The 19,367-nt window shown below is 43.0% G+C and overlaps 1 protein-coding gene across 2 annotated transcripts in view; it reads right to left on the reverse strand.

Moving 5' to 3' along the window:
• Positions 1–8,988: 8,988 nt before the first annotated feature.
• The window catches only part of LOC121001861 (mas-related G-protein coupled receptor member H-like), a 62,753-nt gene continuing 52,374 nt past the window's right edge, over positions 8,989–19,367 (reverse strand). Inside the window, exons 2-3 of one of the 2 annotated variants that reach the window (XM_040433081.1) lie at positions 11,320–11,462; positions 8,989–10,352 (exon numbers count right to left, since the gene is read on the reverse strand). In XM_040433081.1, the coding sequence (XP_040289015.1) occupies positions 9,316–10,314 (999 nt within the window). In that variant the 5' untranslated portion in view covers positions 10,315–10,352; positions 11,320–11,462 and the 3' untranslated portion in view covers positions 8,989–9,315. The remainder of the gene's footprint in view (positions 10,353–11,319; positions 11,463–19,367) is intronic. The other variant, XM_040433080.1, reaches the window with a different exon arrangement.

The following is a 19,367-nucleotide window of genomic DNA, read 5'->3' on the forward strand; positions in this document are numbered from 1 at the left end:
CAACCTGAGCACAACCTGCATGACCAGGCATCTAAGTGCAAAGCACGAGCTGCAGTAGAGTAGACACCTCAAAAACCAAGAAAGGTCTCTGGCTCCTCCTGCTTCCTCTTCTGCTGCAGTCTCGGCCTCTTCATCCCCCTCTGGAGTGACAGTGCCACCTGCCACCCCGCAAACAGAGGATCTGCCAGCAACACCACCATCTGGGTCACTAAGCATCTCCACAATGTCCCAAGGAAGCGTTCAGCTCCCCATCTCCCAAACACTGGAGCAGAAGAGGAAGTACCCCCCTAGCCAACCGCGATCCCTGGCCCTGAATGCCAGCATTTCAAAATTACTGGCCTTTGAAATGCTGTCATTCCATCTGGTGGAGACGGAGAGTTTTAAAGGTCTTATGGCAGTGGCTGTCCCACAGTACGTCATGCCCAGCCGCTACTACTTTTCCAGGCGAGCCATCCGTTCCCTGCACATCCAAGTGGGGGACAAAATCAGGTGTGCACTGCGCAACGCTATCTGCGGCAAGGTGCACCTCACTACGGATATGTGAACCAGTAAGCACGGTCAGGGACGTTATATCTCCATAACAGCACACTGGGTAAATGCAGTGGCGGCTGGGCCTGAGGGGGATAGTAGTTTGCTGCATGTCCTTCCACCAACGAGGAATGCAGGGAGCCTCAGTTTGCCTCCTGTTGCTTCTTCCTCATACTCCGCTTCCTCATCCTCTACCGCCTCCTCATCCGGTCAGCGTAACACCTTCACCACCAACTTCAGCATAGCCAAGGGAAAACGACAGCAGGCAGTTTTAAAAATTATCTGTTTGGGGGACAAACCCCACACCGTGCAGGAGCTGTGGACGGGCCTTGAACAACAGACCGATGAGTGGTTGGTGCCAGTGAGCCTCAAGCCCGTCCTGGTGGTGTGCGATAATGGGTGAAATCTTGTAGCAGCTCTGGGACTAGCCGGTTTGACGCATATCCCTTGCCTGGCACATGTGCTGAATTTGGTGGTGCAGAGATTCCTTAAAAATTACCCCAAAATGTCAGAGCTGCTGTATAAAGTGCGGGCCATCTGTGCGCGCTTTGGCATTCTCACCCTGCTGCTCGCCTGTCAGCACTGCAGTGTAACTTCGGCCTTCCTGCTCACCGCCTCATATGCGATGTGCCCACAAGGTGGATCTCCACCTTACACATGCTGGCCAGACTGTGCGAGCAGCAGCAGGCGATAGTGGAGTTTTAGCTGCAGCACGCACAGGTGAGTCGCTCTGCGGAACAGCACCACTTCACCACCAATGACTGGGCCTACATGCGAGACCTGTGTTCCTTGTTGCGCTGTTTCGAGTACTCCACCAACATGGCCAGTGCCGATAAATCCGTTCTCAGCGTTACTATCCCACTTCTATGCCTCCTTGAAAAAACGCTGCTGGCGATGATGGAAGAGGATGTGGCACAGGAGGAGGAGGAGGAAGAGGGATAATTTCGTAGGGTTTCCGGTCAGTCATTAACAAGTGGCTCCGAGGGTGGGTTCCTGCACCCACAAACGCCAGGTACACAATTGTCCAGCCAGGGCACAGTTCTGGAGGATGATGAGGTGGAGGATAAGGAGGAGGAGATGGAGGAGGAGGAACCTTGTTCACAGCAGGGTGGCACCCAGACCAGCTCATGGCCATCACTGGTACGTGGCTGGGGGGATACAGAGGACACAGACGATACACCTCCCACAGAGGACAGCTTTTCGTTGCCTCTGGGCAGCCTGGCACACATGAGCGATTACATGCTGCAGTGTCTCCGCAACGACCGCCAAGTTGCCCACATTCTAACTTGTGCTGATTACTGGGTGGCCACGCTGCTGGATACCCGTTACAATGACAACGTACCGTCCTTAATTCCGTCACTGGAGCGTGATCGTAAGATGCGTGAGCACAAGCGCACGCTGGTAGATGCGCTGCTGGTGGCATTCCCACCTGACAGCGGGGGCACAGTGTTAGCACAAGGCGAATGCAGCTGGGGCACCGCCAGCACCTCAGAAGGCAGGGTTAGCATGGTCAAAAATGTGGAAAAGCTTTGTCAGCACGCCACAACAACCAGCACCACCAGCTGATATGGAACGTCTTAGCAGGAGGCAGCATTTCACCAACATGGTGGAGCAGTATGTGTGCACACGCCTACACATACTGAATGACGGATTTGCCCCCTTCAACTTCTGGGTCTCCAAATTGGGCACATGGCCTGAGCTTGCCCTTTACGCCTTGGAGGTGCTGGCCTGCCCTGCAGCCAGTGTATTATCTGAACGTGTGTTTAGCACGACTGGAGGGGGTTATCACAGGTTATAATGCGGCAGTATAAAATTACTTTTCTTCCTCAGTTCCAATTCAGCCATATCTTTATTATCAGTGTTGCCTCCACCCACAATCGTGAAAAAAAAAAACTTTTAATCTCAAACGTCTAAAAAAAATGGTGTAGATCCAGTTCAATATTGAATCAATAGCTCTCAGCCGTGGGGCAAAAAGACAGTCCCCGGCTTAATACTTTAACCTGCATACTGTCCAGTTCCACCGAGGATATATTCACAACAAGATTATTTCCGCTGGTTCCGTCTGATTGCTCTGCCCTGGGTCTCCTTCCCATGACCAGGGAACAGAGGTGGTGGTGGATTCCTTCTGGGGCCTGTGATGTTTCCTGCCGCCCCGTTGGCACTTCCTTCTCCTGTGCTTTGTGCCTGTCCTAAAACAGCAGACTTCCCAGATTCGGCAGTTGAGTCAGAGTCACAGGTCGTAAACCCAAATTGGCCATGATCGAACCTCCGCCCTTTTCTCCTCCTAGGTCTGGTCTCAGTCCGCTGGTTTTGCCAATTATAAACATGACCCGTCTGGTAGTCTTCCAGATCTCTGTGCCATTTGTCATGCTTTGTTTTTTCCACTTCGGCCCTATGCCGTTGTATGAACTTGGCCATTTTATCTTTATGTGTGGCAAGTTCTTCTAAACCAAGCAGACTTTGTATCTGTGTATCTAATGCTAACAGAGATTTGTTAATACTATCCACCTCCTTTTGCAGATATTCAATGTTTAATAGCATCAATTCAAAGGAGTATTTGTTTTTGACCAGTTTAAATTTTTTACTAAAATCTTCATTGTTAGGGAAAAGATTAAGGCGCAGATGGGACCTCAGTACTCTAGGGATTATCTGCGACCTATAGTATTCTCTTAGGGTACTCAAGTGCAATTCAATGGTGGTTAATCTTTTGGACTCCTTCTTAAATTTTCTTTTAAGCAGGTCAATTGATGGTGTATTAAGAAAAGAGACATCGCTCTTTTCCACATTAATCAGTCTGTGTATATCCTCATCAGTATATAGGCACATATTCACATTCGCCGTCTCTTTGGCTTTACCCAGTACAGGTGGTACTTCCATTATGGATACTAATCCAACCACCGATGCCCACTCCTTGGATCCAATAGTAGACAAAAGTGTTTGTAGAGCAGCACCCACGGACATAAATGGCCACACCGGTAATGCAACAGCCGAGCCACGACCGCAGATCCTCAGCAGTCGACCGTATAGCAAATGAAGAGAGTATTTTTATATACAAAGTTGGCAATTGACCAAGATATTTATCTCACCCAGCATGGGTATATGTAAAATGACACCCCAAAACACATTCCCCAACTTCTCCTGAGTACGGCAATACCACATGTGTGACACTTTTTTGCAGCCTAGGTGGGCAAAGGGGCCCACATTCCAAAGAGCACCTTTCGGATTTCACCAGCCATTTTTTACAGATTTTGATTTCAAACTACTTTGCATGCATTTGGGCCCCTAAAATGCCAGGGCAGTATAACTACCCCACAAGTGACCCCATTTTGGAAAGAAGACACCCCAAGGTATTTCGTGATGGGCATAGTGAGTTCATGGAAGTTTCTATTTTTTGTCACAAGTTAGTGGAATATGAGACTTTGTAATAAAAAATAATAAAAAAAAACATCATTTTCCGCTAACTTGTGACAAAAAATAAAAAGTTCTATGAACTCACTATGCTCATCAGTGAATACCTTAGGGTGTCTACTTTCAGAAATGGGGTCATTTGTGGGGTGTTTATACTGTCTGGCCATTGTAGAACCTCAGGAAACATGACAGGTGCTCAGAAAGTCAGACCTGCTTCAAAAAGCGGAAATTCACATTTTTGTACCATAGTTGGTAAACGCTATAACTTTTACCCAAACCATTTTTTTTTTTTACCCAAACATTTTTTTTTTATCAAAGACATGTAGAACAATAAATTTTGAGAAAAATTTATATATGGATGTCGTTTTTTTTGCAAAATTTTACAACTGAAAGTGAAAAATGTCATTTTTTTTGCAAAAAAAACATTAAATTTCGATTAATAACAAAAAAAAGTAAAAATGTCAGCAGCAATGAAATACCACCAAATGAAAGCTCTATTAGTGAGAAGAAAAGGAGGTAAAATTCATTTGGGTGGTAAGTTGCATGACCGAGCAATAAATGGTCAAAGTAGTGTAGTGCAGAAGTGTAAAAAGTGGCCTGGTCATTAAGGGTGTTTAAGGTAGGGGGGCTGAAGTGGATAGATAGGGCAGCGAATCGATATGGTATTTATATGCATACTTTTTTACCCCTGGTTACATGGGGATACGGTTGTTTATATATATATTTGCTAGGTATATCAAGATTCACATTTATACGCCCGGATCTCACATATATCCCATACATATTTAAGTGTGGATAAACAGGAGGAGACTAGGAGGAGATTATGTAGTCATGTGATGTTCATGACCGATGCGCTCCCCAGGTCCTGAGCACTTATGGATAATAACACTGACATGTGCAATGCACCTTTGGAGACGTGCGATGTGAGTCCCGCTGGCTGTGATGCACTGACAATACTGCGGTGCACTGTTTAAGGTGAGCACATGTCATGCACCTGAGGGTACATTCATTTTAGTTTGATTATAAGACACTATTCATGGGTGGGATGTTAATTGTAAAAGGCTGCTATATATTGTATTGGCTCCTCCTTTTGTGGGTGGAGCTGCATGAACTTTAAAAGGGTAGCAATTATCACTCTGTATTAGGCTGGACAAAGGCTGGGATACAGCAAAACATTGCTGCTTGATTTTATGGCACACTTTCTGCAAAGTCCGTCCAATAAAGGATTCACTGGAGATGCTGCCGCTACCTCTCTTCATTTTCTATCCTGAGGATAGGTCATCAATATATATTGCCTGCTCAACCCCTTTAATGGATATAGCCAAACTGGGTTGGCCCTCTATCTCATGGGGCCCCACAATAGCTGCACGATCTGTGGTTGGTTCTTGGGTCTGATCTTTTAAGCAGTATCAAACTCTTCCAATACGTTCAGCCCCTTTACAGCTCAAATATCGATCTAACAGATCAAGAAAAAAATAAAGTTCTTCTCTGGTCACCTTTGGATGTACAAAACTTCCTGCCTCACATTTTTTATATTCTACATGATGTCAGTGTATTCCATCATATTCTGAACATTTCTGTCACAGCTTTCATGGGAACGGATGATTAAAGGGGTTGTTGGGAGTTATGTAAGCAATGTATCTTATTCCGCTATGCTGTTTGAGTAGTTCCCAATCACTGTAATGTGAGTTACTGGAAAAGCAGAGCTACAGGGCACCCAGCTGTTTCCGTAAGTCCGGCCACATAGGGCCAGCGCTTAGTTTCATTTCAGCATGGAAGCGGTGAGATGGGACAACTCCTTTAAATGTCATATATACATGGTAAGATAAGGTATTTTTATCTTTTTATTGTCATCTTGAGGTTATTCATATGCAGTGATTAGCTGTAGATTGGTAGGACATATTTGTGAGGAAATCCACACCATAAGGCTACATGCACACGACCGTTGTGTGCATCCGTGGCCGTTGTGCCGTTTTCATTTTTTTTTCGCAGACCCATTGACTTTCAATGGGTCCGTGGAAAAATCGGGAAATGCACCGTTTTGCAGCCGCATCCGTGATCCGTGTTTCCTGTCCCTCAAAAAAATAGGACCTGTCCTATTTTTTTGACGGACAACGGTTCATGGACCCATTCAAGTCAATGGGTCCGTGAAAGAACATGGATGCACACAAGATTGGCATCCGCGTCCTTGATCCGTGGCCGTAGGTTACTTTCATACAGACGGATCCGAAGATCCGTCTGTATGAAAGCTTTTTCAGAGCTGAGTTTTCACTGTGTACATGACTGCCCCCTGCTGCCTGGCAGCACCCGATCTCTTACAGGGGGCTGTGATCCGCACAATTAACCCCTCAGGTGCTGCACCTGAAGGGGTTAATTGTGCATATCATAGCCCATTAAAAGAGATCAGGGGCTGCCATGCAGCAGGGGGCAGACCCCCCTCCCTCCCCAGTTTTAATTTCATTGGTGGCCAGTGCGGCCCCCCCGCCCCCCCTCCCTCCCTCCCTCTATTGTATTATTTTCATTGGTGGCACAGTGTGCGGCCCCCCCGACCCCCCTCCCTCTATTGTATTATTTTCATTGGTGGCACAGTGTGCGGCCCCTCCCTCCCTCTATTGTATTATCATTGGTGGTCAGTGTGCGCCCCCCCCCCGGCCCCCCCTCTATTGTATTAATATCATTGGTGGCCAGTGTGCGGCCTCCCCTCCCCCCCACCTGATCATTGGTGGCAGCGAGAGTTAGAAGCATCATACTTACCTGCTGCGCTGTCTGTGACCGGCCGGGAGCTCCTTCTACTGGTGAGTGACAGATCATTAAGCAATGCGCCGCACAGACCTGTCACTTACCAGTAGGAGGAGCTCCCAGCCGGTCACAGACAGTGCAGCAGGTAAGTATGATGCTTCTAACTCTCCGCTGCCACCAATGATCGGGGGGGGGAGAGGGGAGGCCGCACACTGGTCACCAATGATATTAATACAATAGAGGGGGGCGGGGGAGGCCGCACACTGGCCACCAATGATAATACAATAGAGGGAGGGAGGGGGGGCCGCACACTGTGCCACCAATGAAAATAATACAATAGAGAGAGGGAGGGGGGCGGGGGGGCCGCACACTGAGCCACCAATGAAAATAATACAATAGAGGGAGGGAGGGGGGCGGGGGGGCTGCACTGGCCACCAATGAAATTAAAACTGGGGAGGGGGGTCTGTCCCCTGCTGCCTGGCAGCCCCTGATCTCTTATAGGGGGCTATGATATGCAGCACCTGAGGGGTTAATTGTGCAGATCACAGCCCCCTGTAAGAGATCGGGTGCTGGCAGGCAGCAGGGGGCAGTCATGTACACAGTTCGTAGTATATTCTAACTAGAAGCGTCCCCATCACCATGGGAATGCCTCTGTGTTAGAATATACTGTCGGATCTGAGTTTCACGATGTAACTCAAATCCGATGGTATATTGTAACATAGAGGCGTTCCCATGGTGATGGGGACGCTTCAAGTTAAAATATACCATCGGATTGGAGAAAACTCAGAAACTATGGTATATTAACTCCTGACTTTACATTGAAAGTCAATGGGGGACGGATCCGTTTGAAATTGCACCATATTGTGTCAATGTCAAACGGATCCGTCCCCATTGACTTGCATTGTAATTCAGGACGGATCCATTTGGCTCTGCACGGCCAGGCGGACACCAAAACGACTTTTTTTTCATGTCCGTGTATCCTCCAAAAATCAAGGAAGACCCACGGACGAAAAAACGGTCACGGATCACGGACCAACGGAACCCCGTTTTGCGGACTGTGAAAAAATACGGTCGTGTGCATGAGGCCTAAGGCTACATGCAGACGACCATATGTGTTTTGCGGTCCGCAAATTGCAGATCCGCCAAAAAAACGGATGCCATCCGTATTTAAAAAAAAATTTGCGGATCCATTGTAACAATGCCTAAAACGGACAAGAATAGGACATGTTCTATTTTTTTTGCAGGGCTACGGAACGGACATACTGATGCGAACCAATTGAAATTAATAGATCTGCATCCTATCCGCAAATAAAATGGAATGGACACGGAAACAAGATACGTTCGTGTGCATGAGGCCTAAATCTACAAAACAATACAATACAAGGCAAGTAAATATGGTCACATGAGACCCCTACACGTGCTACAGATTAGGCTACTTTCACACTGGCGTTTTGAATTCCGTTTGTGAGATCCGTTTCAGGGCTCTCACAAACTGTTCAAAACGGATCAGTTCAGCCCCAATGCATTCTGAATGGATAAGGATCCGTTCAGAATGCATCAGTTTGGCTCCGTTCCGCCTCCATTCCGCTCTGGGTGCGGACACCAAAACGCTGCTTGCAGCGTTTTCGTGTCCGCCTGGCGATGCAGAGCCAAACGGATCCGTCCTGACTTACAATGTAAGTCAATGGGAGCGGATCCGTTTTCACTGACACATTATGGTGCAATTGAAAACTGATCCGTCCCCCATTGACTTTCAATGTAAGTCAGGACGGATTCATTTTGACTTTGTTCTTCATAATGCAAACGGATCCATTCTGAACAGATACAATTGTTTGCATTATAGGTGCGGATCCGTCTGTGCCGATACCAGACGGATCCGATCGCACCTAATGCAGGGGTGAAAGTAGCCTTATAAAATCAGCAGCATACACTATCTATTGTAAATTTTGTATTTGCCATGATACTTCACAGTACAGAAAATCCACTTCAAAATACCCTCTAAATTTATGGCATTTTCCTTATTTAAAACATACTATACAATATACTAGAAATAGACAGAAAATAAAATTATGAGTGCAAGATGTGACATAATTTACCATTTAGACGGGTGAAAATAGCGTATATAACTGTACAGTGTGCATCTGTCGTGTGCCTAATAATAATATAAAATATGACTTTTATTGTTTAGAATTTGAATTAAAAAAAAGCAAAACACAATGATAGCAAAGCATAAGTAGATGAAACCATTTTTCATAAGAAAAAAACAACTGAATTGAAAAATAGAGTCAATTTTTCTCATTTAAAAATCCATGTCGTTTTTCACTGGTGGAACGATTATCAAATAAAATAAAACACTTTTTTTACTACCTTATCCAGATACGTAGTGCTATGGATTCCCATGATAGATGCAGTTTTATATTTTTGATGGCAAGAAAAGTGCTGTGACGAAACCTAAAAATACCAATGTGAACAGTCTTCAATATAAAGTATTTCAACAGCAAGGATTTTCTTAGGGCTGTACTGGCAAAGGTTAATGACTGTGAATAGTCAAACAGTAGAATGATAATGATCCATTGAGCATTACCTTTGTGTACAGCTGGTTACTATTTATTGCAGTACAGGACGACCATGGAAGCATAATTAAGAAGTACTTGGAAGGTGAATCTGGCTGGATGTGCCACTTGTTTTGTTACTTTTTGAGTTGTTATTTTTATGATTTTCTATTCTGAAGGCTTCTTCGAGGGCATCTTGAATGGTTTGACTAGTCTTCTGCTTCCATTTTTTTCCAATAAGGAAGTAGATATATGGGTCAAGTGCACAATTAAGCACGGTACTATAAATACTAGCAAAGTAAATAGCAAGTATATGATCTTCTGATGGTAGTAGTCTAAAATACATTAAGAACCATGTAACATTAAATGGGATGACAGATGAGATAAATATAACAACCGCAACGATAATGATGATGTAGAGTCTCATTGGATACTGGTCGCTGAATGTTCTTCGTATGTTAATGAGCAAGATGAAACTAGAAATTACCATGATAGGTAAGCAGATTACAATGGATAAACCAAAGGTCATGATCTGAACTGCAGTACACTCTGTAGTCTTTCTCTTAAAAGCTTCTTGTGTGCACACCAAATTCTCTATAAGACCTTCTGAACATCCAATGAGCCAAGCTGAAGCACAGATGATGATGGACAAATTCCGAGGCCGATGGCATTGGTACCAGATTGGAAATAAGACAGAGAGACATCTTTCCAGACTGATGGCTGTGAGGATAAACATTCCTGAATATTGTGCGCAGTCATAAAAGATTTCCAAAAATATTAAAAAAGATTTTTTCCCTGGAAAATCTGGTTTTTTATTCAATAATGTATTAACATACACCATTAGTGTTAATGCACTAAATACCAAATAGATGAAGTCAGCCACCGACAGATTGATAATGTAAATGGTATACTTGTTTTTTTTTATCTTCATGCAAAGATACCAAAATACTGTAACATTTCCTACCAAGCCAATGAGACAGATAACTATACAGATGAGAGCTGCTATAGTAAAATGAATATAAGCATGATCAACACTGTTCTCTGTTGTACTGCTTTCATTGCTGGCATTTGGAGTTGTATTATTCATGGTTTGTGAAATTGTCCTACATAAGTCTCCTTTTCAACCTATGAAGAAACAGCACATTATTATTAATAATTATCAGATAGATACAGAATACATTAAAGGGATTTTCTAAGACTTTTATACTGGTGACCTATCCTCTGCATAATTCATCAGTATCTGATCGGTGGGGTCAGACACTCAGGAGCTGTTTGAGAAGGCACCAGTGCTGACAGTAGCGCCGCACCCTTCTCACAGCTTAGCCTCGGCCATGTGATGTCACGTTCATTAGTCACATGGCCTAGTTGCAGCTCAGCCCTATTCAAGTGAATAGGTCTGAGCTGCGATACCAAGCACAGCTACTATACAATGTACATTGCTGTGCTTGGTAAGCCGAGAGAAGAGCATGGCTCTACTGTCAGCAAATCATAGGGTTCCCGGGTGTCGGACCCCCATCGATCAGATACTGATCATCTATCCAGACGATAAGTCATCAGTATAAAAGTCACAGAAAACCCCTTTAAAATTTAAACCTTACTATTTTTAACATTTTCTAGACATATCCTTTGGAATCCACATCTATCAGGGACTTATGGCATATCCTATGTCATATCACAAATCTATGGTATAGTTTATACCGTATTTTCCACTTTATAAGATGTACTTTTTGGGGGGAAATGGCAGTGCGTCTTATAAAATGAATACCAGTAGACACTTCTATTATGGAAGCGCTTCCTAGTATGCAGGAGTCACAGGGAATGAAGTGCTGATGCTATTCACCTCTCCCTGATTTTCTCTGGGCACGCATTGCACTGTCCTGACCACGTACAGCATCAAGATGTAGTGCGTGTACTATGACTTAGGTAAGTGTTCTGATGAGAAATATTTTTTCTCATTTTCCTCCTCTAAAACCTAGGTGTGTCTTATCATCAGGTAACTCTTATAAAATGTAAAGCAATTTAGTGAATTTATTTAGTGAAGTCTATTCATGCCCACATTTCTGCAGTATGTAGACTGTACATTCGTACTGACCTTTAGATGGGGCTAGGAGCAGAAAGGAGAGTAGAATTATGGGGTCATGGGGCGCTGGCCTCTACACAACTTAGGCGCATCCGCTGCCAGACTAAATCCACACTAGCTCCCTTGCTGGCATAGATTTAGATAATTTTCTATACCTAAAACAGGTGCAGAAAATGATAAATGAGACATGCCCCTTTTTTTAAAGAAATGCAGTACTTAGCGTGGATGGGGAAGAAGTCGTAGATTCAGCCGCAAATCCCCATTGCGACCAAATTTGTTACAGATATAAACCAAAAATTGACATATATCTATTCATAAATGACCCCCTTAGTTTTAGAACAGAAAGCTTGGCACCACTAAAGACATCATCAGCAATGTCTTGTTGTCATCATCTCTCTTTGTATCATATGACCGGACTTGAATCGGTCAACCAATTTGGCCAAATTGCTTGTTAAATAAATATATTTTAAATTTGTATATAGACATTCTTGTCAGACAAAAACACATAATTAAAACAAAAAGTAACCTAACCTGTGACCTGCGCTTATATACAGTATACAAAGAAAATGCCATTCGAGGTTATTTGTGGTGTGCTCTAGTGTTTACAGTATTTATTGTACCATTTGGCATTTATATATTTTGGTAAATATTCAGGAAAAGATTTTTTTAGCATTATTTGTATGTTGTTGTTTGCATGTATGTTGACAAAACGAATAAAAACAAAAAGCTCATAGTAAGCTCAACGTAACATAACAACTGTAATGCTCTGTAATGTAATCTATACTTAGCTAGTGGAGACTGACCGTACAGATTATTTGCTTACATCTGGAGGTGTGCAAAGTGTACAAGTTTTAAAACAGATGCCATAAAACTAGAATATCCCTTTAAATAGGTAGGTAACATCAAAATTAACAAAATCCCAGGCTTCACTTTGTTCTGCTTTTTAATTTCAGGATGCACTGGTATATATAATGGGAGACAGCAGCATACCTGAAGTTATTGTGTTGTACAATATAAGATGAGGCATACATAGGGAGGAATAGAGTAGATGAACGTACCTTAATTACAAATCAACAATATTATATTAGGCAAATATGAAAGCCAGAGAGAAAAAACTAACCTGTAATGTTCTTCTTCTTCACACAGCCGTGGCTTTTCAGTCAAGTACTAAAGTGCCTTCCTAACAGTTCTAAGTATTTTAATGGTACTGTATATACTGTAGGTGGAGCTGCTTCACTTAACAATAAAGTCTACAGGACATTTGAATTTCCAGCACAGCATATGTACTTATTATTATAAAATACAAACCTGTTTATTAGAAAATTACAAAACATCTTGTGATGACAGATTGTTAAAGCATGTTTGTAACTAGTAAGCAAATTAGGCTTCCTTTACACATACTGTAGTATTTTCATAACTTCATTTGCCGTAAAAATACCATGTGTCTTTCTTTTTTTTCTTCTATAGAGATATCTAAAGGAGAGTGTTGTGTTTTGTTAAAAATTTCAAAAAAGACACAATGAGGGAGATTATTATGGCTCTACGCCTTTTTTTTTCTTGTTAAAAGTGGCAATTTGCAACAAAATTTACAACTTTTTAGCTTTTTTTACAACAGCCTCGACACTATTCTGAGGCATGGGTTGGAAAAAGCAGACTGCAGATGGGACCCCAATGGCCTAACTCATTTACCAACATGTGCACCGTGAAACTGGAGCTCATTACATAATTTCAGTTCTGGTGCAAGCGCAGCTAGACATGCGCCACAATTATTAAAAGGCACATATCACACCAGCGCATTAAAATTAACAGCAGTTTACACAATGCCAGTCCTAATAAATCTCCCCCATTGTCTGTAGCCTTTACTATGTTGACTTCAGACCTTTTTCAGACCAGGCCTGGTATCGGCTCTGTCTGTTTGCTACAGCGTCTCTGTATATAATGTTGACGAGGCCCTGACAATAAAATCTTTTAGTTCTCTTCCTGGGTGGGCCCCTTCTGAGTTTAGACTCCAAAGCAGCCACTTCCCCTGATTCCCCTATAGCTACACCCCGGGGACAGAATATGGCACTCTCTGGGCATTGCACCACATTAAGTGGGTACTGTATGATGCTATGAAGGTGATGTCTGGCATTATCTGGGTAAGTTGTGAACTATTTATGTAGGCAATGCAAAACAGGGGTCAGAATTTTCTGAGACTGTTCTTATGATATTCAGGAAACTTATATTGCTGAGAAGCTTTTGGAGGGCTGGTGCCGAGTCCACAAGGTGGTAGCCAGTAAAAAATGGTGAGTCACTTTACATTATCATGCATTGGACTATGTTTTTAATAAACCCTTGCACACTGGAGCCCCAGGCAGGTTAACCAACAAAGTGCTCTTGCCCAAACAGCATCTCATACATTGCTTGTGGTCTTGCCTGCAACAGTGGATACAAACATTAAGGCCCCAATCACACGGGCGAGAATTCCGCGCGGCTGCAATGTGTGAGGTGAATGTATTGCACCCGCACAGAATCTGGACCCATTCACTTCAATGGGGCTGTGCAGATGACCGGTGATTTCCACGCATCACTTGTGCATTGCCTGAAAATCGCAGCATGTTCTATATTCAGCTGTTTTTACGCAACACAGACCCTATAGAAATGAATGGGGCTGCGTAAAAATCGCATAGCATCACCAAGCAAGTACGGATGCAATGTGATTTTCACGCATGGTTGCTAGAAGATGATGTTAGTAAATTGATTAAAGTCAATTTACTGTATTATTTTCCCTTATAACATGGTTATAAAGGAAAATAATAGCATTCTTAACAAAGAATCCTTACTAAAATGTGGCTTATGGGGTTAAAAAAAAAATTTACTCAACTCATCCACTTGAGGACCTGCAAAAGGACCTTTTATGACGTAATCGCGCTAACCCCGTGGTGAGCGCGGTGACGTCAGTGCAGGTCCTGCTGAATAAAGATAGAAGATCCTTCTATCTTCATTCAGCAGGAAAATAATTACATCTAAACAACACCGAACCCAAACCCTGGGTCTGGGTACCACATTCATTTTTATCACGCATGTGCAAAATGCATTGCACTCGCGCAGAAAAAGCTGAACAACGCAACGCAATCGCAGTCAAAACTGGCTGAAATTGCGTGTGCACTCGCGCAGGTTTCCCGCAATGCACCCGGGACGCATCCGGAGCAAATCCGGGACGCCTGTTTGAAAGAGGCCTTAGGCCTTAGGCCTCTTTCACACGGGCGTTGCAGGAAAATGTGTGGGTGCGTTGCGGGAACACCCTAGATTTTTCCGCGCGAGTGCAAAACATTGTAATGCGTTTTGCACTCGCGTAAGAAAAATCACGCATGTTTGGTACCCAAACCCGAACTTCTTCACAGAAGTTCGGGCTTGGGTTAGGTGTTGTGTAGATGTTATTATTTTCCCTTATAACATGGTTATAAGGGAAAATAATAGCATTCTGAATACAGAATGCTTAGTAGGTGATCAATTGAGAGTAAAAAAAAAATAAAAAATTAACTCACCTTCTCCTCTTGTTCACGTAGTTCCCGGTCTCTTCTTTACTTCTTTAATGATGTGCTGTGGGCTAAAGGACCTGTGGTGACGTCAGATCACATGCTCCAATCACATGGTCCATCACCGTGGTGATGGACCATGTGATTGGAGCATGTGATCTGACGTCACCACAGGTCCTAGCCGATAGTTCATCTTTTAAGAAGTAAAGAAGAGACCGGGAACTACGCGAACAAGAGGAGAAGGTGAGTTAATTTTTTTTATTTTTTTTTTACCCTCAATTGATCACCTACTAAGCATTCTGTATTCAGAATGCTATTATTTTCCCTTATAACCATGTTATAAGGGAAAATAATACAGTGAATAGACTGTCACCTAGCAACCATGCGTGAAAATCGCACCGCATCCGCACTTGCTTGCGGATGCTTGCGATTTTCACGCAACCCCATTCACTTCTATGGGGCCTGCGTTGCGTGAAAAACGCAGAATATAGAGCATGCTGCGATTTTCACGCAACGCACAAGTGATGCGTGAAAATCACCGCTCATGTGAACAGCCCCATAGAAATGAATGGGTCGGTATTCAGTGCGGGTGCAATGCGTTCACCTCACGCATCGCATCCGCGCGGAATACTCGCCCGTGTGAAAGGGGCCTAAGAGTATGTCAAACTATCTCTTTATTTCTCTCTAGTTGCCAGGGAACCTGTGCTGGTTGATGGAGCTCTAGTGGTGATGGTACATTGCCTGCTGACTAATTGCCTGCAATCTGCTACCCCTGAATTTAGTGATGTCTTACCTCAGGTGAAACCCTTCCTGGGCATGGATAGAATGGAAAGTGAAACGACAAAATAAAATCACTGCAGGGTTTCTTCACAAAATTACTTATTTATAAACATCTGGGGGCAGATGAGATTCAGGCTTTAACACCTTCTCCCCGGGCCAGTTTTCACCCTTCTACCCAGGTAATTTTTTGCAAATCTGACATGTGTCACTTTTATTTATCCAAGCCATTCTGAGATTGTTTTCTCGTGACACATTGTCCTTCATGTACGTCATAAATTTGAGTCTATATATTTCACCTTTATTTATGAAAAAATCCCAAATTTACCAAAACTTTTCAAAATTTCAATTCTCTGCTTTTAAAACAGAAAGTGATAAAGTGATAAAATATTTATTACTTAACATTCCCATATGTCTACTTTATGTTGGCATCCTTTTGTAAATGTCATTTTATTTTTTAAGGACGTTAGAAGGCTTAGAAGTTTAGAAGCAATTCTTAAAATATTTAAGAAAATTTCAAAAACCCACTTTTTAAGGACCATTTCAGGTCTGAAGTCACTTTGTGAGGCTTAGGCCAAGTTCACACGAACGTGTGTGACCCATGCCCGTGTTGCAGCCCGCAAATTGCGGGTCGCAATGCACGATCGCCGGCCGTAGGTCAGCCGCATCGGATCGCGGACCCATTCACTTTAATGGGTCCGCGATCCGCCCGTTCCGCAAAAAGATAGGTCATGTTCTATCTTTTTGCGGAACGGAAGTACGGGACGCAACCCCACGGAAGCACTCCGTAGTGCTTCCGAGGGGTCACGTTCCATGCGGCCGTTCCGCAATTCCGGATTTGCGGACCCATTGAAGTGAATGGGTCCGCATCCGTGATGCGGAATGCACACGGAACTGTGGCCGTGTATTGTGGCCCGCAATTTGCGGCCCGCAATACGGCCACGGATCACACACGTTCGTGTGAACTAGGCCTTACATAGTAGAAACCCTCCATAAATGACCCCATTGTAGAAACTACACCCATCAAGTTACTCAAAACTGATTTTACAAACTTTGCTAACCCTTTAGGTGTTCCACAAGAATTAAAGGAAAATGGAGATGAAATTTCTAAATTTCACTTTTTTAGCAGATTTTCCATTTTAATCCATTTTTTTCTTTAACACGTCAAGGGTTAACAGCCAAACAAAACTCAATATTTATTACCCTGATTCTGCGGTTTACAGAAACACCCAACATGTGGTCGTAAACTGATGTAAGGGAACACGGCAGGGTGCAGAATAAAAAGAACGCCAAATGGTTTTTGGAAGGCAGATTTTGCTGGACTGGTTCTTAGATGCCATGTCCCATTTGAAGCCCCCCTGATGCACCCTTACAGTTGAAACTCCAAAAAAGTGACCCCATTTTGGAAACTAGGGGATAAGGTGCCAGTTTTATTGGTATCATTTTTGGGTACATATGATTTTTTTATCATTCATTATTACACTTTATGGGGAAAGGTGACCAAATTTTTTTTAATTTTGGCACAGTTTTTACTTATGTATTTTTATAGTGTTCACCTGAGGGGTTAGGTCATGTAATATTTTTATAGAGCAGATCATTACGGACGTGGCAATACCTAATATGTATAGTTTTTCTTATTTATTAAAGTTTTACACAATAATAGCATTTTTGAAACCAAAAAAATGATGTTTTAGTGTCTCCATAGTCTGAGAGCCATAGCTTTTTTATTTTTCGACCGAATGTCTTAGGTAGAGTCTCATTTTTTGCGAGATGAGGTGACTGTTTTATTTATACTATTTTGTGGGACATACGCCTTTTTGATCGCTTGGTGTTGCACTTTTTGTGATGTAAGGTGACAAAAATGACTCTTTTGACACAGTTTTTATTTTATTTTTTTATGGTGTTTATCGAACAGGGTGGATCATGTGATATATTTATAGAGCCAGTCGTTACAGACATGACAATATCTAATATGTGTGTTTTTCCTTCTATTTTTTTTATTAAATCTGGGGAAGGGGCATTTATTTTTAATTTTTTTTGCTTTAACTTTCTTTTTTTATATAAAAAAACTTTTTATTTATTTTTTACTTTTTTTTTTTACTTTATTTCTGTCCCACTCTGGGACTTCAACTTTGGGGGTCTGATCCCCTCTGCAATGCATTACAATACATCTGTATTGTAATGCATTGCCTGTTAGCATACTACACAGAGTAATACACTAACAGGTTGCCTAGGAGACCCAGCCTGAGGCTGGATCTCCTCTGCACCCGTAGAAGGCAGGTCCCGATGCCATGCAGAGATGTAGTGAAAGTCCAGTAGAGATTAATTGTCTAAAAGGACTTATTGCCTCTATGGCATCTATGTTCAGGAGTTTTCTCTGATGCCTGACCATACAAAATTACAGTTTGGCCCACTATGTACTGTAAGTAGTAACCTGTTCAAAAAATGGATCAGAACAGTTTCATGCCATTAGGGAGAAGCGCCTTCTTGGTTGCCTAAAGTAAAGTCAGCTAGAGAAGTGCAGCATTAGGAAAAGAGCTCCCAAGAGACAATTGTGCATGCTTACCAAATTGTAGCAGCAAGAACTGTGAAATCTGTGGAGATTGTGCTTGTGAAACATCTGTCGGTCCATGCTACCTATGATTAATGCAACAGAACTTGAATCTTCAGTTAAGAATTGTTTGCAGTTAACTTGGACTCTTTATTTCTACACTAGATTTGCAAGGTGCTGGCGTTAGAGATGAGCAAATCGAAGTTGACAAAGTGGAATTCGATCCGAATTTCTGAAAAAATTTGATTCAGACCGAATACAAATTTCCTCACGCTTCGTGGTAACTAGTGATGAGCGGAAGGGGCTATATTTGAATTTGTGATATATCACGAATATTTTTTAGAATATTCGTGATATTTTAGTGAATTCGAATATTCGTTATATTCGACATCCCGATTTTCACTTGAAAATCGGGAACGTAATGACCGAGTGCGTGCCCGAGCGCATGACGTAATTTATTGAAACCACACAAAAAATTTGTACTAAATTAAATAGACACGCCACCTGCATCGGTCAGCTATCAGTTTCCATATCGTGCACATTGAGTCTGTGGCAGAACTCTACGGTAGGGCAGACAGCCTCACCGAGTGCTGATTCCTCCTGGCGGTGTTTTGCAGTGGCTCTGTCATCCTCCTTTTGTCTGTGAGGAGGAATGGGTACCGCCGCTCTCCCCACCCATACATGATCAGCACCGCACACACGCTGTGCTCCGGCCAACGGCAGGACTCATCTGTCCTGTGCCCGTCTGAGCACAGAAGGCAGTGATGAGCCCGCTTGGGATTAGCTCAACTGCTGGGATTAGTTCACCTTCCTATCGGTGAAGACTTAGCCGCTTGACTGCTGGCGGGGTCCTCGGCGGTTGCCTCCAGTGTGCTGACCGGATCATCGATCGCAGGTCATGTTGCAGAATAAGCCTTTAGATGCGAGGCTTGTCTACACCCGGGGGGAAGGGGAGGTAGTGTCACACAGCCTGGGGTGCAGCACCTTCACTGTCATTCAGAAGAGTGCAGTCTAGTCTAATCTGAAGGCACCATGTGTTGTGTAGTTACATAAAACTGCCGGTAAAATGTCCCCACATAACGAATGCAGCTGTGCTTCAATTTGGTTGACTTGAAATATATATATTTTTTCTTTTAATTTTTACAAAGTATACATCATTGTGATTTCTACTGTGTAAAAAAAATAATAATTATATTCATCATTACGAATATATG

The sequence above is a fragment of the Bufo bufo genome, chromosome 5 (genome assembly GCF_905171765.1).
Source record: "Bufo bufo chromosome 5, aBufBuf1.1, whole genome shotgun sequence".
In the NCBI taxonomy this organism is placed as follows: Eukaryota; Metazoa; Chordata; class Amphibia; order Anura; family Bufonidae; genus Bufo; species Bufo bufo.